Source organism: Vipera ursinii (genome assembly GCF_947247035.1).
Source record: "Vipera ursinii genome assembly, chromosome: 1".
NCBI lineage: Eukaryota > Metazoa > Chordata > Lepidosauria > Squamata > Viperidae > Vipera > Vipera ursinii.
Window position 1 is genome coordinate 164124426 of NC_139512.1, and position 21315 is coordinate 164145740.

The 21315-nt window shown below is 37.2% G+C and overlaps 1 protein-coding gene across 1 annotated transcript in view; it reads right to left on the bottom strand.

Moving 5' to 3' along the window:
• The window catches only part of CERKL (CERK like autophagy regulator), a 42449-nt gene extending 21387 nt beyond the window's left edge, over positions 1-21062 (bottom strand). The window contains exons 1-3 of the mRNA XM_083353213.1: positions 20689-21062; positions 8984-9226; positions 203-334 (exon numbers count right to left, since the gene is read on the bottom strand). Coding sequence (XP_083209339.1) covers positions 203-334; positions 8984-9226; positions 20689-20962 — 649 coding nt within the window. The 5' untranslated portion in view covers positions 20963-21062. The remainder of the gene's footprint in view (positions 1-202; positions 335-8983; positions 9227-20688) is intronic.
• Positions 21063-21315: the final 253 nt, after the last annotated feature.

The following is a 21315-nucleotide window of genomic DNA, read 5'->3' on the forward strand; positions in this document are numbered from 1 at the left end:
TGTTCAATAGGGATTGTGCAAACGGGTCTCTGGGTTGCCAGACTGCTGTTATGCTACGCTGATATCACCTCCTCTCCTAAAACAAGCCCTGGAAAACTCAGTACTTTGTCACAGCCTTATCCACCGAAACACAAATATCCCCGGTATTAGTGACTCATGCAATGTACTGATGGATTAAACCGAAGTCTCTAAAGCGTCTTACCAGTAACGTCAGTCAGGATGTCAGCCAGTTTGAAGAGGGGAGCAACTTGCTCATAATAAATCCGAGCAGCTTCTTTTTTATGGCTAGTTGGATTTATGAATACTTTTAATGACTTTGGCCGATCTGGAAACCCTAAAAAGCAAATAAATGTCACGGCACCTTCCACGACAGAAAGTACGGTTTCAATGGTAACAGGCAGATATTTATGCTTTTTTTTTGAACCCTGCAGCTTTCAGAGTTCTTCCTAACCATGGCAGGGGTGAGGGGAGGGAGCTAGCGTGCTCATTACTTATATCCAACTCCAGTATAATCCTGATACAACTAGAGCACTGACCCACTTGTGTGTTTACAGCTAACAATGACTACTCTAAGTGAGTCAGTCACCATCAAGAGCATTATGCAGCAGCAATAATAATAATAATAATAATAATAATAATAATAATAATAATAATAATAATAATAATAATAATAATAATAATAATAATAAAGATTTTAGGTCACAGTTCAAACCTGAAAGAGGGAGAGTGATAAAGTGAGAAGAGAATTGTCTCCTGGGAGAATAAGAGGAAGTGCCCCTCAGCAAGGATTTGATAATAGTACTCCTTCACAGTTGGTGCAGAGATTTGATACTACAATTTTCAGGATTTGCAGATTATGTATCATACCACACAGAAGGAGCAGGTGCAAAAGAAACCTGCCCTTGATTAAAAGATTTTTTTTTAAAAAAGGGCACGAGGTGAAAGGCTATGCAAAGTCAAAGCAGTTTCATTCGTGTTGGAAATAAAATTTTGAGGTTATTTTTCTATTTTTTTTCAAAAAATAAATGAATTATTAATTATTTTTATCTCAAAACTAATTTCATTCATCACAAATTCTATTCATATTTATTTCTGGTGGGATTTCACAAAAGCAAATGTGCATTTGTTCTGCAGTACAAGAGTTAACTTTCCGATTTAGCCATCCCAAACCCAGGAAAAAGTTTGAATTTTTTATTTTTTAAAAGTATCACAATTGCATCCTTTTTCAATTTGGATGAATGTTGTGAGAACAGATCCTAAGTTGAGAACTCTATCATAGCCTAAAGAATTTAAGAAATTCTAGCTCAATCAGTAATATATTTATCAGAGTAGTACAGATAGTCCTCAACTTACCACAATTAAGCCCAAAATTTCCATTGCTAAGCGAGGCAATTGTTAAATGAGCTGCACCCCATTTTATGACTTTTGCCATAGTTGTTAAACAAACCTGGTTTTCCCCCACTGATTTTGCTTGTCAGAAGTTGGCTGGAAAGGATAGAAATGGTAATTACATGACTCCAGGACGTTGCCACTGTCATAAATACATGCCAGTTGCCAGGCAACCAAATTTTGATCACATAACCATGAGGATGCTGCAACGGCCATTAAGTGTGAAAACCTGTCATAAGTCACATTTTCAGTGCCATTATAACTTTGAACAGTCACTAAATGAATGGTTGTACGTCAAGAACTACATGTAAGCTTCTTTGATTATTTTGTCTACATAGTGTAACAAGTTATTCTCTCATTTTTCTAAAGATAATTTGGCTAATGGTACACCAAGGTTTATTCTCTAAAGAAAAGCCAGCAGACAATGAGGTTCAAGAACATGAGTTCTGGTGCTGTGGGCTATAATTCCATAAGGTAGAGGTAAAGGTTCCCCCACACATGCGTGCTAGTCGTTTCCAACTCTAGGGGCCGGTGCTCATCTCCGTTTCAAAGCCGAAGAGCCAGCGCTTGTCCGAGGACATCTCCGTGGTCATGTGGCCAGCCTGACTAGATGCCAAAGGCGCCCGGAACGCTGTTACCTTCCCACCGTAGTGGTCCCTATTTTTCTACTTGCATTTTTACGTGCTTTCGAACTGCTAGGTTGGCAGAAGCTGGGACGAGTAACAGGCGCTCACTCTCTTACACAGCACTCGGGATTCGACCCGCCAAACTGCTGACCATCTGATCGATAAGCTCAGCATCCTAACCCACTGAGCCACTGCGTCCCTATTATTATTATTATTATTATTATTATTATTATTATTATTATTATTATTATTATTATTCCATACTGATTCATAAAGAGACTATTCCTTAATGTTAAGTGTATTTTCTCTTATTTCACAAAAAATAATTGATTCTATATGAGAAACCTGTGCCTCTTTTCTCAAATACATTAAGTTTGCATTCCTAATCCTCTGCATGTATTCATAATTGTCAAGTGTGAATTGATTTTATTCTTGAATGTTTAGATTTTCTTATATTAAAAAGTCCAAATCACTGTTTAATTTATTGGTCCTCCTTCTCTCAAGCATTCAGCTAGGTCAGTTTCTTCCCTGACCCTAAAATCCAGATCCTTAAGGCCTATACATTTGTGGGAAAAGCAGAAAGTATTTCTCAATTTACTGATAGTTCTCAGGGTAATTTGTGCTTAGTAAGCAAAGATCACTTATTTTCAATTATCTCACAGCTTCAGTAACATTCCTTCCATATAAAAGGACCCTAAAATAGAACTCAGAAATGAAGAAAACCTCAAGATAATCAGGAATATACCTGTTTTTGATGAACTGGGAATTCTATTTTATTTTGGGATTTTTTTTCAGAATATTTTTTTTTGAAACAAGGATGAATTTTAAGTCTACATCATTTGACTAGCTCCAACTGAAGAAGGTCGGCAGTTTGGCGGGTCGAATCCCGAGTGCCGCGTAACAGAGTGAGCGCCTGTTACTCGTCCCAGCTTCTGCCAACCTAGCAGTTCGAAAGCACGTAAAAATGCAAGTAGAAAAATAGGGACCACTACGGTGGGAAGGTAACAGCATTCCGTGCGCCTTTGGCGTCTAGTCATGCCGGCCACATGACCACGGAGATGTCCTCGGACAAGCACTGGCTCTTCGGCTTTGAAACGGAGATGAGCACCGGCCCCTAGAATCGGAAACGACTAGCACGCATGTGCGGGGGAACCTTTACCTTTTTAACTGAAGAATCTGTTATTTGTTCCAATTAAACAAAAAAAATGCAAATAGAGTTTGCACATTTCAGATAAGCATTAATCAGGCAGATAAACTTGATTAAGGCTCTTCCACTATTATGGAAAGCACCGAGCGTTCCACTTTATTCCTTTATCTGCCTTACATAAAGAATGACCTGCACCAGGCAGGTTGTTTTATCTCTTGAAGTTGTCATACAGTTAAAGACCTAGAAAAAGCAGTTTACAATACATTGAAGAGCTTCCAATAAAGAAATAGAAGAGGCCCTCTGCAACAAACAATCACTCTCATTTATGGAGGGTGAAACAATGTGTGAGGCTCTCAGGCTCATCTCTGCATCTCTAAATGTGGGAAGATTTGTCTCTTTCTTCGTAACAAACGAAGCGGGTTGTAAATAACTTTTTAAAAAATGCATCTGAGGCAGTACCTAGATTTGGGTTAAGAAAATGAGCAGGAAAGGACTGAGTGGATTCAGATTAAATGAACGCCAGGAACCCTATAGAAGAGTTCTAGGTTTGGGAGCTGAGTTCCTAACACAATCAATGTATGGAGACAGGAAAGAGGGCTGCCCGTCTCGTTTCTTGTGTCAGCTCCTTCAGTCATTGGATTTAATAACCTAAACAGAGGGCAAGGGAGGGAGAGCCAGGGCAAACATTCTGCAGAAACGAGGCTTAGCCTGATGAATTCATCCTTAGCCTGATGAATCGTAATAACTCAAGTTGATACCACTGGACTTTAAATGAGCAAAAATCTTATCGAAGTATTAATAATACTCGGAACATTTCCTAATTTATTTGATTTCTACAGCTGCCCATCTCAGAAGTGACACTGGGGGGGGGCATACCTCACAAAATCATCTAGCATATTTTCCTCTTCCCCAGTGGGACTATTCTGCCAACTTTTAATAAACAACTTTACATGTTTTAAATATTAAGTGTTAGAGGGTTTCAGCTCCCACTGCAAACACACAGAAGCTAGCGTACAGCTTTGATAGCGTCAGAACCTACATTTAATTTAAGGGTTTATGATAGCTTTCTTCCCTAAACTGAACCAGTGCTCTTGTAGAGAATAGCCAACTGTTCCTCTGCTGGTAACAAATGTGCTAATATGCACTAGTCTAAACTTGATCTGTCAGTGAACGAATCAACGAACCATGAAAAGTAGGGGTTAATCAGGGTGTTCTGAAAACAAAGGCTCCTAGGGCAGCAGGGGCGCTACCCTCAGACACACATCTGTGCTGCTTTCAGTATTTCGTTTTATGGCAGCAGGTTTATGTTTACCAAAGTTAGGAGCCTGAAATGATGTCACTGTCATACACACACACACACACACACACACACACACACACACACACATATATATATATATGTCAAATGCTTGTTAACTATTTTCTTATTGCTAGTGGCATAACAGATTATATATATTATATATATATATTACTGTCTCTATGTAGCAATTTTCTTATTGCTAGTGGCATAACAGATATATATATATATATATATATATATATATATATATATATATATATATATATATATATATATATATATATATATATATATATATAATCTGTTATGCCACTAGCAATAAGAAAATTGCTACATAGAGACAGTAATAATGACACGAATAAACATTTTTCATGCTGACTAGAGATAAAACATAGTTGATGTTACAACTGTTAATGTATAACATTAATGGGATAATTAAGTCTTCATGCATGAAGCTTTAGACACCCATATTAAAGCTTGGTGTGGGAGGCATCTTGTAAAAGAGATTCAATAACACTTGCTCGTATAAATAACCATTCCACTTTTATTCTGAAAAGACCAATATATACTACAAGCATGTTTTATATGTTTTAGAAATCAGACTTTGAAAGATAAGACAAATTATATCGTTTCATGTTGGGAAACCTTATCATAGATAACAGTGAAAGCATTGAAACTACCCTACTCTGTTTTTAATGTTTTAGAGCAGCATTTCATAAAACAAGCAACATTATCTTTCATAATATTTTTAGAACTGTATCCCAGTGAACTGCAAAGCCTAGTTTTAATTTAAAAATTTTGAAAATTGTTAATGGGACACACCAACGTGCACTACAGCATAATCTATGAACATTAAAGCATAATAAAGTTCAACATTATCATCTTTGATGTATTAAAACCTGTCATCTCAAAATGATGAATATTTAAGATATGATACAATCTTAGATAGCTTTTTTGTAAGAAAGTGGTTGTGAGATATAATTTAGTACATATAAAAATAAGTTAGTATAATATCCGATATCTTTAATACCAGAATTTTTTAATTTTAATATTTAATTTTAATTACAATACTTTCATTTTTATCTTTATGTTTTTAGCATGAAACCAACATTTATAACAATCTGATTACATGCAGATACAGTAACATCTATTTTTACAATGCCATTAGATAGACATGGACTTAATAAGAACATTGTAAATAATCAAATTAATTCTCAGTCTTTTGATACAAAATGAGATACTGGAGGTCAGGTAATATAAAGTATCTATTTATATAACTATGTATGATTCTATTTCAGTACTTGAACTACTGAAAAATGAAGCAAAGAAATTAGCATAAAAGAGGAAATCAATAAATGAGAACATAATCCTGTGTATTAAAGTTGGATTAATAAAGTTCAGCCAAAGTACCACAATCACAAAATGCTATCAGGAAATGGCAGGAGTGATCAAGGATGCTGAAGAGCCTTTTGGTACAGTTCCCAGTCATGAGATTCCCTCCCTTAGGAGGACTATAAACCTAATCACTTAAAAAAGGAGGCAAAAACATTTTAATTCTATCTGACTTTTAAAAGCACATAATTTGCAACACAACGTTAAATTTTGCCTAATATTATCTTAACTTTGTTCCTAAATTTGCTTTTATTTATTTATTTATTTATTATTGGGACTTATATGCCGCCCTATCTCCCGAAGGACTCAGGGCGGCTAACAACAATAACATACAATAAATACAAAAGTTGAAATAAAAATTAAAATTAAAGGCCCCTGTACAATAAATTAAAATTAAAATTAAAATAAATTAAAAATTAGAGTTAAAAATTAAAAACATAATTAAAATCCCTGTCAGTCCAGGTCAGCCAGGTGGAAAAGGAGTGTTTTGAGGCCGCAGCGAAAGGACCAGAGATCTGGGGCCATCCGAAGCTCAGGGGGGAGCTGGTTCCACAGGGCTGGCGCTCCCACAGAGAAGGCCCTCCCCCTGGGGGTCACCAACCGACATTGTCTAGCCGACGGTACCCTGAGGAGGCCTTCTCTGTGTGAGCGTACTGGGCGATGGGAAGTCGTTCCCGGCAGCAGATGGTCCTGCAAGTATCCCGGGCCTAAGCCATGTAGGGCTTTAAAAGTAAGTACCAGCACCTTAAATCTCACCCGGAGGACAACTGGTAACCAATGGTCTTTGGACCAAAAGATAGCATAAATATATTGCTTATTGTATTTTTTCTAGGATACTGAGTTACTGTTATCAAATATTTATGGCATTACAGATCTTGATTTATAGGAGTAGTGGAAAACATTTGAGAAAGACAGTTTTCCCACAAAGTCATCCCTAATTCCTTCCACTTCTCAAATACAGATACAAAGAAACTGTTATGTCTAGGATGAAATAGATCCCAGAAATGAACAAAAATAACCCCGATGATATTCCGGAAGACCCTGAAAATGGGAGGAGGAGATGGACCCTGAAAATGGGTGGAGGAGATGGAACTGCCTTATTGGTGTTGTCATGTTTTGCATATGTACTGGTTTGTTGTCTGGGTTTTTGGATCTTGTAGTTATCTTTTTTAATAATTATTTTTCTTGTATTAGTATTTATTGTGTTTTTGTCATGCTATTTTTTCTTTGAGCTGCGTGGAATCACTTGGAATCGGGAGGCATCAAAATCGGATGGAAGGATAAATAAATAAATAAGTCAACATTGCACAAACTCAGTTATAACAGCAAACTAGTTATTATAAGGATGGCTTCATAGTAGCAATTAATTGATGGGAAACATGGTTTAGAAAATGTTGTCCAAGTCAGGCACAATCTCCCTTGTCATTTAAACATAACTAAGAAATTCAGTTTTTCAAAACAGAAAGGTTTGCAATCAGCTTAACCGTTTTTAAAACGGTTTAAAAGATTAATTCTAAAACAACAGCATTAAACAAATGCAAAAATAATTAGAATACATTTTAAAAGCTGCAAAAGCACAGCACCTAAATAGAATTCACTAAAAGCCCACCTAGTGGCATCAAAAACAACAGAATTATATCTAATCTTATCCCCTGGCTTGGCAGGCCATTTTTGTGAACATCCATTAAATCAGTGTTTTTCAACCTTTTTTGGGCAAAGGCACACTTGTTTCATGAAAAAAAAATCACGAGGCACTCCACCATTAGAAAATGTTAAAAAATTTAACTCTGTGCCTATATTGACTATATATAAAGTAATTCTCTTGAATAGGAATCAAATAAACACAAAGAAAGTATTTTATAATTACTTTTCAATTTTTCCCACGGCACACCAGGCAACATCTCGCGGCACACTAGTGTGCCGCGGAACAGTGGTTGAAAAACACTGCATTAAATGATAAACCATTACCTGTAGATAAATCATGAGTACTAATTTCAGAGCAAGCTAAGATAGTTTGAGACAAAGAGACTGTGTGCAAAGATAAAAGATTTTTGCATATACTGGGCTAACACAATATAGCATGATAATATGAACACAGTTCATTATCATTAAACTACAATTTATCATTATTGCTAAACTCTAAAATAACTCTACGGGAATAGGTGGTGAGCAGCAGTTTCTCATCCTACCAATCGCTGTAAGGAGAGTGCAAGCTTTTTCACTATAGTTGTTCATTCTATTTAATCTGATAAAAATGAATCCTGGATGCAGCTTGAAGGTCCCTTTCCTAAGCAAATTGTTTCTGCTCATAAGACTGGTACAGAAATTATGGAAGAGTACTCCTAACTGATGGTGCTGCCTATTGGTTAGGCAAAAGGAGAGACATATAACAAGAACACATTTGTTCAACCACATGCCTTCTCCTCCCAAGCACCAATCAGTTTGAAGCAGGAGTAGAGCTGCATTACGTACAGGGAAAAATGAGGATCTAATTGTATTTGTGGGGTCAGAAATACAAACAGGTAGATAAAAGCACATTAAATCTTGAGAAGAAACCTAAATTCCATCAGGTGTGAACACATGCACCGCCACAACTAATATTTTACTCATCAGTGCAAATGAAATTTAATGGAGTAAAAAGGTTGGTCACCCCTGGGGTTAGGAAAAAAAGCCAGGGATATAATGCATGACCTAAAGATGATATAACTTTACAGGATTCAGAAATAACAAGTAATTACAAATAATGAAACAGAAGGAAAGGTTTCTGATCTCCTGCTGAACACTGGGACAGAGAAAAGAGCTGAGCTTCACGCACACAAATTAGTTTAGTATTACCTATGAACCAAATACACAAAATAAAATCCATGTAATTTCACCATGTGAAAAAGTGTATCAGTGCAAATAACAACAGCAATAATAAAAATCATAATAATCAATATCAACGTGAATCAAATCAGTTATAGGAGATATACTGTATGGCTAAGAGAATTAGTGAAATCTTAATTATCCTTATCTGGATATAAACTCTTCTAAAGTCAGTAGAACGTATTGTTTGATAAAAAAAACAGTAACACCACTGCTATATCTTTTATCACAAAACTTTTTGAAAATATGAAAATAAGTACTTACCGTTCAAAATTTTCTTCAAAGACCTATACCACAAGTAACAATGGTCTTCACTTATGTTGCCTAGATTGATGGTGGTATCTTTAAGTTTATTGCCTTCTTTTTTTTGACACGCAAAAATAGCAATTCCTAATAGTATGCCTCCTTTTTCTTGCCTAGCAAAACGACGACGTTTCAGTTTTATGGAAAATACTTCTTTCATTTCAACAGATTTTTCCTTTCGCTGTAAACCAATCCTGGAACCTCCTGAAGAAAAGGAAGAAAATAAATACAGTTTAATCATGTGCAGTTATCAGTATGTAAGTGCCAGTGTGTATGTAAATGGATTGGATTGCTCACTAGAAACATTAGGTGGCTATATTGCTAAGCACATTGGTTTGTGCTTAAATTGTAAGCCGCCCTGAGTCTTCGGAGAAGGGCGGGATATAAATGGGATTAAAATAAAATAAATAAATAAAAATATATTCTCACTGATGACACAAGTATGAATTTACAAGAAATAAATTCTGGCAGTCTATGGAGATTCTCAATTATGCAGGCATGGTTGACCCAAAAGTGCTTTTTCCAAAAAGCAGTTGGACCTTCAGTTTTTTCCTTTGAAAACATTTTGCTTCTCATCCAACCTTCTTCAGTTTTGAACTTTCGGTTCAGAAAAAAAATCAAGGAAGTCCAGTTGCCTTTTGGAAAAAGAACCTTTGGGACAGATACTGACAGATAACTGATGATCTCCATCAGATCATGAAGAACTAGAAGTAACAGTGAACAATATAAACCTCATCAATTTAGGAATGGGTGTCTGGGACACCTCAAACTGATTCTGGTTCAAAGGATTTAGGTAAAGGTAAAGGTTCCCCCGCACATGGGTGCTAGTCGTTTCCAACTCTAGGGGTCAGTGCTCATCTCCATTTCAAAGCCAAAGAGCCAGCGCTTGTCCGAGGACATCTCCGTGGTCATGTGGCCGGCATGACTAGATGCCAAAGGCGCACGGAACGCTGTTACCTTCCCACCGTAGTGGTCCCTATTTATCTACTTTCATTTTTACGTGCTTTCAAACTGCTAGGTTGGCAGAAGCTGGGACGAGTAACAGGCGCTCACTCTGTTACGCAGCACTCGGGATTCGACCCGCCAAACTGCCGACCATCTGATCAACAAGCTCAGCATCCTAACCCACTAAGCCACCGTGTCCCTATATTATTATTATTATTATTATTATTATTATTATTATTATTATTATTATTATTATTATTATTATTATTATTATTATCTTAATAAAGAGGGTTCAGACTCATTCAGAAGAGGAACAAAATTTTCCAAAGTTTTCCTGAACATTTAGTTCCCAAATCATTAAGTTTTGCGTATCTCCAACTTTCTCACAAATGCTAAATGAACAAACAGTATCTATAGAAACACATTCCTAAGTAATCTGATTTTCACACAACTTTTTGCCATTAAGACTTATCTAGCTGCAAGTGGACTGATATAGCCAAAGGTCTACAGCCAACAAAACCATGATAGGAAGAGATCTTTAAAAAATCTCCTTACTACATGAAGTTCATAAACACACTGAATGTCTCTTGTGTTGTTTTGTATTGCTGCCACATACAAAAAAACTGGTGATCTTGTTTGTCAGCCATTAAAAAGAGTAGAATGCTGACCATGGTTAGTGTATTACGAATATTTTTTGAAGTTCCAATGTAACTGGTCTTATGGAGACTACCACCTGGAATTGGTAGTTCTGCATTTTTTCTGTACACAAGGAAATGTTGGCGTGTTAGCCCCAATTTCAAATGGCTACACAATGTTATTTTAAACAGTTATAAACAATTTGAATGAGAAACAAATTGCAAAATTTATAACTTCACCTGAAAGAATGGAATTTCACCATCAATTTCTCAGTTAAAAAAAATGAAAACGTTTAATTTTTTAATTAAAACTGGTGTATAAATTTACACCACAAACTTTTCTTTTTCGTTCAAGAATTATCCATTCATCAGTACAATAGTGATTATTGCTAGCTGTTTCAAAACATTAACTCTCCTCTCATGTTACCTAGAAGGATACAGGGTGCCATCTGTTCTTGGAGGGGATTTAAGTATACATTAGATATCATGCTATTTACTTGATTCAGCTCCCACTTCCCACTGTATTTCTGAAATCAATTCAATTACAAGGAACAAAGGTAGTCTTTCCTGCTATTGTTGTTTCGTCACCATAAGAGCAGGCCACAAACCTTCATAAAGTAAGGTTGCACTTGTTAAGATTTTCTTCTCTTTTTAATCACACTTAACATTAAGAAAGGCCTCAGCAAAAACAGCACTACACAGTTCTTTAAAATATTACTGTAAGCCAAGAGCATGTCTACATCAATTTTGGCACATCTGCCTGATGCAGAGCATAAACAGGATTAGAGGTGGATTTATCTGCTTGACACTAATTGTACTCACAGTTTCTGCACATGTCCACTTCTTCAAATACAATACAAAAATAAGGCTGGCTATGATATTAATTTCTATAAGCATGTGTTGAGCACTTTAGTTAAGCGTATCACATTCATATCATAAGTAACTGAACCTTCGCAAACATTTCAAATTTTTAGTTTTATTTAATAACCAAATTCATTTGACAACCCATATATTATTAATCTGAGTTTTAAAAGAGGAAGGTATTTTTTATTCGTATTATTTTGCTTTTTAAACTTGGGATGCAAATATCTGTCAGAAGGAAGGAAACTGATCTGAAAACAACCATTTTAGGTACATATCATTTCAACGAAATTACTACCTTCAAGAATCATTCATACAGAAAGACAAATTTTATTTCTTTAATACAGTATATGCTGGATCTGTGGGTGGAGAACCAATATGGCACAGAGACATCTTTTTGATTCTAAAAAGACTACACAATGTGGCAAACCTTTACAAGTATCACCTCTGCCAACAAAAGAGTCAATGAAGCTACATGAACACTTTAAAAAATATTAGGGGGGTTGCACAGTACTCTACACTTTTTGAGACATGTGGGGATGGGAAGAAATATAATTTTGAACATACGTTCTTCAAGAACTATATGTTCTTATAAAAGTGAACAAACTTAAACAGAATACATAATCCAATGCAGTTTGTTGGCATTGTACTATTTTTACTAGATTGTGCAAACAAACGGGCATTCAATTTGGCAATCCATTGAAATCAGTGCATTCCACTGGTCTTCATATTTGGATACATGAAAAGATTTCAACCACCTACAGAAACCTACAAGTCATAGTTAGTGAGAAGTGGATTTTCTCTCTTACTTTGGATGATTAGAGAAATTTAGATTAGTAACTCCTATTATAGATAAACATTAATTATGGAATTAATTTTGTATTTTTTACAATTTATACTATTTAAATATTTAAATAGACTTTGACCTTTTTGAATATCTGAAACCTGTAAATTCATACTTATGTACAAATCAAATGCATGTCGAATATTTTATACAGAAATCTGATAACCATACCCATCTGAAGCATCTAAAACTACACTCTGACATTCGTAACAAGGAATTGAAGTACTCATACCCTTTGGAATCCCACAATAATGTCCTGTGTACACAAGAATGAATGTTTCTTCTCAAATTATCTTCTATATATAAAGAATATAGAAACAACTATTATTAATAGAATTAGTGCAAAATCTAATGATCGATGTTTCAAACTATGTAGCATTAAAAGTAAACTAAGCAAAGATACTGATTCGCTAATTGTGCACATTGCTTGGTATCTCCTAACTGTATGACAGAATTGGTAAAGAAAGCTAATGCCACCATTCTAGAATGTGAGCTACTTTAGAAACATTTAGATAATGCAGCATGAACACACACACACACAGGCAACATACATTTGGGTTTGTGTTAGAGGTAAGATGCAAGAGAATTTATTTTTTATGCAAGACCTTTACCTTTCTTAAGTCATGCACAATTTATGAAGTTAATTTTTAAAAACTATATACTGTACAGCATTGCACGTCTCATAGCACAAAATAATGTTAATTATTATTAAATAATTTAATCTTTCAGTTTAAATTTTGCGTTCTTTTCCCTTGTTGCTGCTATTTGAGAAGTCATGTCCGAACCATCACAACCCCATGGACAACGTTCCTCCAGGCCTTCCTATCCTCTACCATCTTCTAGAGTCCATTTAGGCTCACGCCTACTGCTTCAGTGACTCCATCCGGCCACCTCATTCTGTCGTCCCCTTCTTCTCTTGCCCTCAACCTTTCCCAGCATTAGGCTCTTCTCCAGTGAGTCCTTCCTTCTCATTAGGTGGCCAAAGTATTTGAGTTTCAACTTCAGGATCTGGTCTTCTAAAGAGCAGTCAGGGTTGATCTCCTCTAGGACTGACCGGTTTGATCGCCCTGCAGTCCAAGGGACTCGCAGGAGTCTTCTCCAGCACCATAGTTCAAAGGCCTCAATTCTTTGGCGCTCAGCCTTTCTTATGGTCCAACTTTCACAGCCATACATTGCAACTGGGAAGACCATACATAGCCTTGACTATACACACTTTTGTTGGCAGGGTGATGTCTCTGCTTTTTAGTGTGGTTCTTTTCCCTACAGTGTTTCATATTATGTCCCACTACAAGGTATTTGCAATATTACAGAAAGATTCATTAAGAATAAAATTAAGTATTGTATATTTTTGGATCAGAAATACAATCTTTAAAACTGAAAATCTGTTAATAGATAAATAAGATGCTGCATAAATGAATGTTCACTAATAATAAATTTAAACTCAATATTTAGTTACATTCACCTATGAATCTGAAGAAGAACAGTGACTACACATATCAGCTACATATAAAGTTACTCTGGTACGTAAATTTCATTTTCATTCTGCAGCTTTCATCCAAGGTTACTATGATAGAAACTAACACTTCTTCTATTAAGTCTTGGGTCTTATTCATATTATTTGATGTATACTGAACATTCAAAATTCTATAGATTGTCCTCGTTTATCAACTGCCTCATTCAGCCCTTTGTATATATGAAGGTGATTAAAAAGTGACTTTATGATCAATCCTTACATTTACAACCTTCATGGGTCTATAAAGCAAAGGAAAGCTGAAGTAAAATCATAAGCACATTCGTGATTTCACTTAATGACTGCTTCGCTTAACAATCAAGTTATTGGTTTCTGAACAAGGGTTATCTCTATTTGGTAAAGCAAGGCAAAATAAATATTTCATGTCTTGCCCACAAGACGTCCAAATCCTGGCACAACCTTGGCAGGTAGAAAGTCCAGCAGTTAGAAAGCCCAGCCAACTGTTCCAAATACCAAGGTATGTTTCCTTCGAAGGGGAAGCTCAGACATAATTCTATTCTATTGTCACTGATGTGACAAAAGAAGCTTGGATTAATAAATACAGCACATTGTGAGATCATGAAGTAAAACAGCTGAGAATCCTCAACAATCAGCCTAGTCATATTTACAACTATAGATCAGCTTACTCAGCTCCTTCATTTTTTATCATCTCACAACTTCCTATTAAGCAGGGCTTCCTACTCCTTTTGGTTATTAACCTTTAGTAAGGACATGGCTTTATCTTGCTTATTAACAGCAGTTCTCCACCTGTGTATGAACATTAGACTCAAGCCCATAATCATTAGCACAGAAATATCAGAAAACAAGGGGAAAAAGAAAATATGTGTTTATTATAACCCATCTTTCTTTTCCAGTATTTCATTTCATATTTTACATATTGTTTCCCAAAAATATCATCGTAACCAAAATATATCAGTGAATAAATAACAAATATGTATTCTTTGGATCAGTAATTATGTTATTTCACCATCAATTATTTCACTGAAAAAAACCCCACTGTTTCCATGATACACGTTACTAGATAGAACATAACATCTGTTGTTTCAGAGATTAAAAGGTCTGCAAAGTAATCTAAGCATACTTTCCTTTACACCACAGATGCTATCACCACTTAGTGAATATAGCAAACTAATTTCAACTCTACTCTTTAAAAAAAACCCTGCATTATCAATTTTTGCATTTATTTTTTTTTAAAAAAATGTTGTATAACTATACGCATGGTAAGCATGGCAGTAATTTTTTAAATCAGTTTTTCCCCTTTTTTTAAAAAAATAGCCACTAAGCAAGTTTACATATAATACTGTATTAAAGAGGACATAAAAGCATGAATTAAATTTTGAAAGTCATCAGGGCTCAGAAATAACTTTTATTTATTAAATTTATTTGCGGCCCATCTTGCAGTTCAAGGCAACTACAAATCATGCTTGCATACTGCATAATCATGCTAATTATCATAGTATGTTTTTATAAGTTTAGATTTCCTCAAAATCTTCGCCCTCAGATATAAAATGCTAGTTATTATATAAAAACTATCATGGCCTCAGTACTAGTGGTAAATTTAAACACACTAAAATATCACATAAATATGGACTTTTTGTAGCATTATAGCCTGATCCAATTACTATTAGTATCTCCTACTTTTTAAAATTTGTAATTTTATAATTAGGCCTTCCCTCTTGCAGTGGATAGACAATGGCTAGAATGAATGAATTTAAAAATAGGTGAAATACTTTTATTATAGTTTAGGGAATTTTATGATTGTTAATAGATTGGAAAAGTTATTTCAAAAATAGAGAAATATTCTCATCAAAACTGCATACATTCCAAAAAATATTTTAAAATATTTCAGACTACTTCTCTTTGTTCATTAAAGTAGCCCAACATCAGATTTCTATGCAAGTTTGAAAAAAATTGATACCACTTTAAGGGTTCCATTAACTTTAATGAGTCACCTTTTTAAAGCATCTGCTTCTATTTTAGGCTTAGACAGATTCCATTCAAACTCTGGGCTATTTTAATGAATAGCAGGAAGATATTATACTCATGGAAGGTCTGAAGAGCTTTTGCCTAATTTTTTCTGATGTGTACACAATCCTAATTTCTGAAGCTTAGAATATTTCCATTTAAAACTTTACTTTACTTTACTTTACTTTACTTTTATTAAATTTGTATACCGCCCTTCTCCCGAAGGACTCAGGGCGGTTAACAGGGCATATATAAATAACAATACAAAAATTAAAAAGGAATTAAACAAGTGCCCAATTAAAAATTACAATAACAATAAAAGACCCATTAAAAACCCTAACGTTCCCCATCAGGCCAGACCAGCTAGTTCAAATAAGTGGGTCTTCAGACTGCGCCGGAAGGAGCGAAGGTCCGATGCCATCCGGAGCTCAACCGGCAGTTGGTTCCATAGCGCCGGAGCACCCACAGAGAAGGCCCTCCCCCTGGGGGCCACCAGTCGACATTCCCTGACCGGAGGCACCCTGAGGAGGGCCTCTCTGTGGGAACGCACAGGGCAGAGTTAGTAAAATTTATCTAATTCAAAAAAAAATTTAAGGGCAATTCCAAAACTAAAATTTCATTTAGAGAGCATTTTTCCCCTTTCCTTGTGACTTCTGCATTTTCAGGAGATATGCTCCCAGAACTCCTTGAAATGGGATGGTATATGGCACAGGGGGCTGGCAATGGGGGAACTAACAGTGGAAAGACAGGCTTTTAAGATTCTGTGAACCCATCCATCCCCCCAAAAGTTCATTACGATCAACTTTCCTACTTTGTTCTCACTACATCTTATATCAATGTCATTTTTTCTCCATCCGAAAAAAAACATGATTCAATTTCCCCCCAAAAAACGGAAATTAACAACCTTATACTGACACTAAATTACAATAGTAAGTTACTATTAAAAATACATTATTGGTGATTTGAAAGAGGGTTCCCTCTTTTTTGTCAGATTGTCCAGTTCATACATTTGTTGCAGTTGCAATTGTGAAATGTCTAGTCTAACCCTAGATAAATTTAGAGAATAAAATTGGGATTTTGTAACCTAGTTTATATAAACAGAGTATTTTTAAGCAATACGTTATTTTTTCAAAGGAAAAGAAATGCTTTTACTTTACAAAAGAAATAAGTTATCAGTAGGAATGATTAATTGCACTTAAAAACACGTCTGATTTGTCTTTTACAGGTCGTCTTCAATCAGTTTATAATATTAATCTTTCATAAACACAAAAGATCTGCGATTCTTACCATTCTTTAATATTTTTAAGACACACATATGCTATAGTTGGTGTTTTCTTTCTCCCAGCTACCAGCTTTGTGTATATGTAGTTTATTTAAGAAATCAACTTTTAGGCAGAAAATAGGTTCTATATGTAGTTTGTTCTTCTTGGACTTACAGTAGTTCAATCTGATCTATGTATTTCAGCTTCATAATTTGGATGAGAATATAAATATCTGGTTTTCAACTTCCTGAGGATCAAGAACTCTGCTTGGAAAAATGCAAATTTAACTATGTAATTTTAATTTTAAATGGTAAACTAAAATATTTAAATATCCATGGCTGTTTTATAAGTGATTTAAATAGTTCACAGAATTCAGTAAACTACTGATAGCTTATTAGGGGCAAGTACATTCATTCCTGCCCCCTCCCATACCACCGCCCCCAAAGAAACTCATATGAGAAGCATATAATACTAAACACTTTGCAGATTTTTAGCTATAATTAACCAAAAGGTCAAATACTGAAAGGAAGCAGCAGATACCAGCACAAAAGTAACAGATGTTGTTGAGTTCATCTGGACAAAACCTAAACATATGTGGAAGAAATCTGATACTATCATAAAATCAGCTGGTGTCTAACATAATAGCAGACCCTTATGGTAGAGGGGTAATGTATGTATCAAAGACACAGGTAATGTAACACATTTGTTTCAACAGAACATTCTCATAAGAACATCAAAATAACTCAAAAGACTAACAGAGTTTGTTCAGGAAAAGCTAATACATAAAAAGTACAGCATATTTTAAATTATGTAAGCTATATTTCACAGAATTCACGTTTTCAATAAATACTACAGATTAAAGTTGTGATAGGAATAAAAATAGAACATAAATTGATTTGCCTAAGAGTTGTTATGTTGAACAAGTCAACAAGCAAAGATAATTGTCATTTTACTATAGTTTTTTACATCACAATATTTTGGATAGGACACTACCCCATATAAAACGTGGCCTAACAACCACAAAGTAAGATAATCAGGGGCATATTTTAAATATCTTAATATGCTGGAGTATCCTTAATGTGAAAAAACAACCTTATTTCCACGAAAATGAATTTTCTATTATTTTTAAAATTTGAAGATACAAGTTTACATTCTGGTAATGTTTATTGAAGGGACGCGGTGGCTCAGTGGGTTAGGACGCTGAGCTTGTCGATCAGAAGGTCGGCAGTTTGGCGGGTCGAATCCCGAGTGCCGCGTAACAGAGTGAGCACCTGTTACTCATCCCAGCTTCTGCCCACCTAGCAGTTCGAAAGCACGTAAAAATGCAAGTAGAAAAATAGGGACCACTACGGTGGGAAGGTAACAGCGTTCCGTGCGCCTTTGGCGTCTAGTCATGCCAGCCACATGACCACGGAGACGTCCTCGGACAAACGCTGGCTCTTCGGCTATGAAACGGAGATGAGCACCGGCCCCTAGAGTCGGAAACGACTAGCACGCATGTGCGGGGGAACCTTTACCTTTACCTTAATGTTTATTGTGTCTCAAGAATAATGGAGAAAAAAGCCTGCATCATGCAAATGAAAGTCTACTCACATGACAGGAATTATAACAATCTTGATAACACAAGATTGTGGATTACATGTGGACTTCCACTTGTAATCCCTTCAATAGAGAGCCCCATTCTTTGACTTTGAACACAGACATTCCATTCCAGAGTTTGTAGTTACAGCTTGATTTGCTTTGATTTCATCAACTCCCTGAACTCCCAACTCTGGCTAAGGGCATCATGTGGCATGTCTCCATGGGCTTTCTTCCTCTAGTACCCTATCAGACTTGCAGAGTAAGTTGGCAGTTTCCCATAATGACTACTCTGTTACTTATCTCAGTTCTATGGAGGCATAGTCTGGGAATTAGGTTACCAAATCACTTATCACCCCCCCTTTCCCCCCATCAAGCTACTAAGTAAATAGCCACAAATCTGGTCTGAACTGAAGTGGGGTGCCATGATTTTTTTTCCTTTTTCCAATATGAATTTAAGTGTATTTGTTTAAGTTGTACTGCTGTTTTCTTTGCCTCCCAACATCCATTGGGAACTGGCTGGTTTAAAAAGGCTGTGAAATAAACAAAATCTTCCCCTATTGAAAAGCTCCAAGTTTCCAAAAGCTCCAAGAGGTGATGAAAAATTGCATTTTCCTTCTCCAGGAGAAAACACTACATTGCACGATCAGCTCCAACCACACCCTGTCCTTTGCATTAAACTAAGGACAGTATGATTTGCATACATACACCTGCCTATCACAGCAAATACAAGGGACACCTATTCCCTCTACAGAAGAATGGAGCATTTTTTTTCTTGTTTCAATCACTAGTCTGCCATCCTTTTTTTTCTTTTTCTTTTTTTAAAGATTTGGGCAGGGCTAAGATTAAGAAAAAGAAGCTCGATTGGAAAGCAGAAAAGAGAAATGTCAGCCTTTACAAAGCAAAACAATCTTCCTTTGCCGATTAGACTGAATGAAAACGAGTTGCATGTCAGCCAAGACTGCAATATTTCACCGCCAAAACTACTTTTAACTCAAAGCAAGTTTCTTTCAAAACGGCACTTTCTAGACTTACCAGGGAAAAGGCACACCTGATTTTAATACGTCTTTATAGATTTTTCCCCCCCACCACCACTTTTGGCAGTGAAAAAAATGCAACCAACCACTAGCAAAAGTGGTTGCAACTTAATAATACAGCAAAGATGCCAATATTTCTCCAAAACTTCGCATTGGACACAAGGTGCTATTCTCAGGTAAAAGCGCAGCTTGAAAGCCGGCGCCCCCCCCCTCCCCACACATCCCTTCGCAGGTAGAAAAGAGAGGAGAAAAAAAAAACTAAGATTCCCACTCCTTCTCATGTTACTTTCCGGATCTAGATAGTCCGTCACTGGCAACAGAATCAGAATAGAGCTGGAAGGGAGCTTAGAGATCTTCTAGTCCAACCCCCGGCTCGAGCAGGAAACCCTATACCAGGGGTAGGCAACCTCGGCTCTTTTATGACTCGTGGACTTCAACTCCCAGAATTCCTGAGTCAGCATAGCTGACTCAGGAATTCTGGGAGTTGAAGTCCACGAGTCATAAAAGAGCCGAGGTTGCCTACCCCTGCCCTATACAATTTGAGACAAGTGGCCGTCCAGTCTCTTCTTTAAAAAAAACCCCAGTGACGAAGCACCCACAACGTCTGGAGGCAAGCTGTTTCCCCCGGTTTAATTGCCCTCACTCTTTGGAAGTTTCTCCTTAAATTTGTCGGCTGAACAAAACGTCCCTTCAAGCTTTGCTACCGCTTACCGCCCACGCTCACACACCCCCGTTGACCCCCTGCCCCCCCCCCCCAAATTGGCAAGAAGGGTCTAGACTAGAGAGAAAAGGCGTACTTCTGAGGCGGCGGGGAAGGGTTTCAAATTTCATTCAAATTACCGAGTAGGACGGCGGCTACTAACTTGACGTACGGGTAAATTTAGTCGCCGGAGTTTTGGCCCCGGTGAGGGAAAAGATGGGGGAGGGAGGAGAGGGAGGGGGACATTATGCGCTCTCCCTCACACCAACGCCCTCACAGAGAGAGAGAGGGGGGGGCGCAGCCCTCACCGAAGGGGCTCTCTGGCGTGATAGGGCTCCAGCTAAGCCTCTGGGCGCTCAGCACCACATCGCAGCTCCTCTTCTTGACCTCAAAAATTCCCCTCAGAAGCGGCAGGTCCTCTCCGTCCGCCGCCGCCGCGTCGCTCCCTTGGGCGCTTCCCGCTTTTTCTTCCCCGCTGGAGTAGCCGAGGTTCGCCTGGCCAGCGCCTCCTTTCGCCCCCTCAGAGACCTCCGGGAGGCTCTCAGCGCAGGCTATTCTCCTGGGCCTGTGTAGGTGGGGCATTTTGCCCGCTTCCCTCCGAACAATTATATATATATAAAAAAAGGCAGAATCGCCTCGGCGGAGCGTCGCGGCGCTACCGAGGGAGCGAGCGGCTTGCCTCCTCCTCTCCTCCTCCTCCTCCTCGGAAGGGGGGGAGGGGAGCCGAATAAGAGGCCTAATGCGCCCTCTGAGGGCCTGAGAAAGCGCGCGAACCGCCGCTTGAGGAAGTTTTCTGGCGCTTGCGAAGCGGGGGCCGCGGTGGGGTGGAAAGAAGGGGGTGGCTGAATTCGGATTGATCTGTGAGGGCCGGAGGAGGGAACGAAACCAAACGCCAGCAAAACGGCGACTGAAAAGAAAAAAAGAAAAAGAGAAGC